General features: G+C 40.0%; 1 protein-coding gene across 1 annotated transcript; it reads right to left on the reverse strand.

The window, feature by feature from the left end:
* Positions 1–1,039: 1,039 nt before the first annotated feature.
* On the reverse strand, positions 1,040–4,061 carry LOC141651724 (uncharacterized). Its single transcript, XM_074459425.1, has 6 exons — positions 3,812–4,061; positions 3,215–3,703; positions 2,867–3,028; positions 1,714–2,555; positions 1,371–1,552; positions 1,040–1,235 (listed from the first exon to the last, which is right to left on the reverse strand). Exons 1-6 carry the CDS (start codon positions 4,059–4,061, stop codon positions 1,040–1,042), a joined length of 2,121 nt encoding a protein of 706 aa, XP_074315526.1.
* Positions 4,062–5,286: the final 1,225 nt, after the last annotated feature.

Here is a 5,286-nt window from a genome sequence, read left to right on the forward strand (position 1 = left end):
AGCCGATCGCACACTATATCCTTTAGCATCGCAAGCCAAGTACCATTCGGGTAACTAAGAGAGAGAGCATCCTGGTCCTACAGATTGCCTTCCAATTGCCACTCAAATGGGACTTAGGAAGATATGTAGCCCATGGACACCCTTTTAAGAATAACTGGTGCACCCATTTCACCCAAAGACTGTCTGGCTTGCTATAAATCCACCACACTAATTAACCAATGGAGGCAACATTCCATTGAAAACTATCTCGAATACCCAAACCTCCCTCCTGTTTGGGAGTACAGACCTGCTCCCATCCCACCAGAGGTACTCTACCATAAGTACTTGTCCCATACCATAAGTAATTGCGACAAATACTATTAATCTTTTGGAGGACCCCTTTAGGAAGAAGAAAAATATTTGCCCAGTATGTATAGAGAGAAGTGAGCACAGACTGAACTAAAGTTAATCTCCCTGCATAAGAAATGTGCCTGGACCCAAACATTCTAATCCTCTCAACAATTTTCTCCACAAGGACCTGACACTCCCTCTTCCCCAATTTGCCAGCAGTAATGCGAACACCAAGGTATTTGAAGGGAAGCTTGCCCTCAACACACCCAGACTTGGCAAAGATTTGGTCTTTAAGTCTCTTAGAAACCCCATTAAAGTAAATATTAGACTTGGTCTTGTTCATTTCTAAGCCAGAAGCAGCTGAGAAAGAGGCAAAAGAACGTAATAGCAGCATGATAGATTGAGAATCTCCTCTAGAAAACAGCAACAAATCATCTGCAAACGTCAGATGATGAAGCTTCAGTTTCCCACACAAAGAATGATACCTGAACTTCAGAACTTCAGTGGTAATGTTGAGCACTCTAGAAAGATACTCCATGGCAATAGTGAAGAGTAGAGGGGATAAAGGATCCCCCTGCCTGAGCCCCTTCTTCCCATGAAAGTGTCCAAAGGTCTCTCCATTCAACACCAAAGAATAGGATGCAGTAGTAACACATTCCATAATAAGATGTTTGAAATGCTCAGGAAAATTCAAAGTGCATTCAACATCTCACATAAAAAAATCCCAGTTAACCGAGTCATAAGCTTTCTTTAGGTCAACCTTGATCAAACATCTAGGTGACACAGAAGCCCTATTGTAAAGTCTTATAACTTCCTGACAAACCAAAATATTTTCAATAATGTTACGACCTTTAATAAAACCTCCCTGAGTAGGACTGATAATCTCAGGTAGCACCCTAGTCAACCTGGAACACATCAGTTTGGAAATAATCTTATAAACCACATTACAACATGAAATGGGTCTGAATTGAGTCACATCCTGAGGTAAGTCCACTTTTGGAACAAGGGTGACCAAGGTATGATTCAACTGCTTGAGTAACCTGCAATGAATGAAGAAATCCTTAACCACCTCACAAAGTTCCTCTCCCACAACACTCCAAGCATCTTTAAAAAATGCACTAGAGTATCCATCAGGACCTGGAGCTTTATGGTTAGGGGTTTGAAATAAAGCCTCCTTGATCTCATCATTTGTGACAGGCTTATTCAACCAGTCCCGATGATCCTGACTACAAATAGATCCTCGTTTAACAATAACTGCATTGTGTTTTCATAGGTCATGTCTCACCCAAAAGCTTCGATAGTAGGACAAAAAGGCAGATGAATTTGTCTGGCTCGTGAGCCACGCCCCCGCACAAGAAACAATCCTCGCACTTTATTTCTTGCCTGTCTACTCTTCATGTAACTGTGAAACACTTTAGAATTATTGTCCCCTTCATGAATCCAAGTGGCCTTAGATTTTTGTAGTAAGAAACTGTCACAGGCCTTCTGAAGCTCTTGATATTCCTTAGCAGCTTTGATTTCAATCCCAATCAAGTCTGGATTAGTGGGATCAGACCTGATTTGAGACTGAATAGATTCCAAATGCTTCCAAGCTCTCATGGTATTGTTCTCTACATCAGCAAAGAGCTCTCTATTCAACTGCTTAAGAGGTTGTTTAAGAAGTTTAAGTTTTCTCACAAACTTAAACATGGGGGTACCAGTAATCCTATGTCCCCAAGCCTGGGTTACACAAGGTAAGAAATGTTCAGTAGTACTCCACATGTTAAAATATTTAAAGCTTCCTTTCCTTTGTCCCATAGCACTCAGTCTCTGAATGATGCAAGGAGTATGGTCAAAGCAACCTTCAGGATGAAAGTGAGCATAAAACTCTTTTTTCTGATCACTCCACTCATGATTGACAAGAGCTCTGTCAAGTCTGCTAAAAACCCTGGTAGCCGCCTCCTGTTTGTTATTCCAAGTGAATAAGGATCCAGTGGCAGGCATATCAACCATATGACAAACATCAAGGCAGTTCTGAAAATCCTCCATTTCTTCCTCAGTAGTACTCCCTCCTAATCTTTCAGAAGGAGCCAACACAGTATTAAAATCCCCACAAATGATCCATGGGCTATGAATTTGACCACTTATGTCCTGAAGCCTAATCCATAAAGGCTTCCTTTCAGATAAACCATTAAACGCATATACCATAGTAAGATAAAACTGTTCACCAGTAGCCAGCTCATGCACTAGAACATGTATGAACTAAGCATTGTATTCAATAAATTGTAAATCAAACAGGTTAGTCTTCCATAAAAGCCAAACCCTACCTCCTTTATGATAGGAAGAGTTAGTAGACACACACCAGCCAGTACAAATATTCGAACTAATTTTATTTAGAGAAGAAGGCTTAACCTTCGTCTCAAGGAGGCCAAACAATCCAACTTGATGATGATGCAAAAACCACTTTATATGTTTCTGTTTTGCTGGACTGTTCAACCTCCTTACATTCCAAAAACCCATCATTGCGACCCCCCCCCCCTATTAGGGGGTATTAGACCAGTCCCAATGCCAACTTTTGGGGTAGCGTTGTTAAGGGCATCCATGAAAGTACACTGCCCAAACTTAGCAGCCTGACTACCCTGATCCAATAACTCCTGCCTGCTGAGTCTGATGATTGCTCTAGCAGGGGTGGCCAAAGGAAATCCCCCAGAATGAGGCCCTGAAACTCAAGGAGTAGAAACTGCAGGAACAATCCTTGGACTAGCAGGGACCCTAGGCACTGTAACCTTAGGAGAAGGAGGTTTAGTAACAGGCACCTGTGACTGTGGTTGAGTCACTGGAGCCTTTGGTTGCCACCTCTACACTACCCTCTGCTTAGGCTTAGTAGCACGTTTGGGTTTCTTACAAGCATTATCAATATGTCCTATGCCACCACAAGTCTTACACAAAATTGGAAGCCATTCAAATTCAACATTTATGGTAACCAAATTCCCTGCTTCATCTAGAAACTTAACATTTTTTGGAGGATGCTGATTGAAAGGGACATCTATCAGAACCCTAGCATACCCAAGCCTTGTTCTAGCCTCTGTTTGTTCATCACATCTAACATAGTCTCCAATTAAACCTGAAATTTTAGGTATCCCTTGTCCCCAAAATTTTAGTGGTAAGTTCAACAATCTAACCCATACAGGGACAACTGAAACATCAGATTTTGTTAGAGGGTCCTGAGCATTCCAAGGACGAACAATCAATGGCTTGTTCTCAAAGAGGAAGTGACCATGGTTTAAGACGGCCTCCTGATCCTTTGACCTCTTGAAACGAACAAGGAAAACACCAGAAGGCATGAAAGAGATCCTGTCAATACCATATTTATCCCATAACCCCAATATAAATTCTTCAACAACATCCCAGGGTGGATTACCCCCAAGAATGAAACATATGACAGAATTCTACCAAAAAGCAAGTTCCTTTTGCACCTCTGACTCAGTGAATTGTAACATACCTTCAGATTCTTCATGTATAGTCGACAGCTGCGTTTTCCCTTTGTTCCGTCCCTGAGTGACCCACGCCTCTGTTTCTTCATCAGCAATAAGGTCATCAAGGTCCAACGGCTCAATTTCAACCGGATTTGAAGCAAGCTTGACAACAGATGAAGTTCCTGAGATTGAGAAATCCACAGAATTAATACGCTTTTTATTGCAATTTTTATGATTTTTGATGATTGAGGACGATGAAGGTTTAACCGCCGTCATTATTGAATATCTAGGTTACTGAAATTTATGCAGATTTTCTATTTTTGGAAATAAGCTCTCATTTCTCTCTCTAGCGTTTCTCTCTCATGGTTTGTGATAGTTTGTCAATATGTTAATCTGTAATGTGATGCCTCCTGTAATGTGTCAGCAGACGATGATCAACATGGGTCGCAACCCATAGATAAGAGCCATTTTGTTTAGCATCCGAATAAAAGTCCTCTTTCCCCGCAAATCTAGCACCTAACGTTCTTGCCTGACGAAAGCTATCATGGCAGTTGGCTTCATCAAACTTGATAAAAGCGAAGCCTACAAAACCTTGCTTGTTTGTAGACACAGGGTACAATTTTTTAACGGCAGTGAAACCGGAGTCATGAAACATTTGCGTCAACCACCCAAAATTAGGGTTTAAACCCTTTCCATTCCCATCATAACGAACCGAAAGATTGTGGAGAATTCAAGTGAAAGGTTGTGCGTAACGATAACGTGATTGTAGCTCCGATACACCAACCATAATTTTTTTAGAGAGAAATTAAAGAGTAAATGTTTGATAATTTAGATTTTGACCTAAAACATTATGAAGACATATTTATAGAATTATTTTGGTCAAATTGAATATTATTGGTCAAATTGAATATTTATTAAAGTTCTGATGAAGTTTTGAATGCAGTAGTTAAACTGAAAAATCAAATCAAATACTGACAAAGGTTGAATTAAAAAACCGTTATTTCATAATAGAAAAATAACGGTTACAAAAAACCGTAGCTATAACATAACAACGGGTACCACAAACCGTTGCTGGTGTTAATTTAGTAACAGTTTTCGAAATGCTGTTTTCTTAATCTGTTAACGATTGTCTAACAACCGTTGATAAGAGTGATTCTATAACGAGTTTTTGGGAACCGTTAAACGTATTTGAGAACGGTTTGTTAAACAGCCGTTGTCACATTATAATAACAACGGTTTTCGAGGGAAATCGGTGTTCTTATTAGCGCGGTCTAGGTTTCCGCCAATATTTGGAAAATGGTAATCTAAGTGTCGTTATTAAATGCATTAAACCGTTGTGATATGCTCCTTATTGATTGCCAGATTCGGCGTAGTGCAACTATAATCGTTTGTATGGTTCATTATTGTGATTATATCATGTTTCCCCTATAAACCCATGACACCCTAGTATTATTAATCACTTGTTTACATCTCTATTCACTTGCCTTATTATTCATTTGTT

This window comes from Silene latifolia, chromosome 4, assembly GCF_048544455.1.
Source record: "Silene latifolia isolate original U9 population chromosome 4, ASM4854445v1, whole genome shotgun sequence".
NCBI lineage: Eukaryota > Viridiplantae > Streptophyta > Magnoliopsida > Caryophyllales > Caryophyllaceae > Silene > Silene latifolia.

Excerpts from the sequence above, each read along its gene's own strand:
- LOC141651724 (XM_074459425.1), bottom strand. The coding sequence starts at position 4,061 with ATGACGGCGGTTAAACCTTCATCGTCCTCAATCATCAAAAATCATAAA. Across the intron at positions 3,029-3,214 it reads AGGACATATTGATAATGCTT|GGCCTCATTCTGGGGGATTT; the intron begins GTAAGAAACCCA and ends CTTGAGTTTCAG. Across the intron at positions 2,556-2,866 it reads AAAAGTTGGCATTGGGACTG|TGCATGAGCTGGCTACTGGT; the intron begins GTCTAATACCCC and ends TACATGTTCTAG.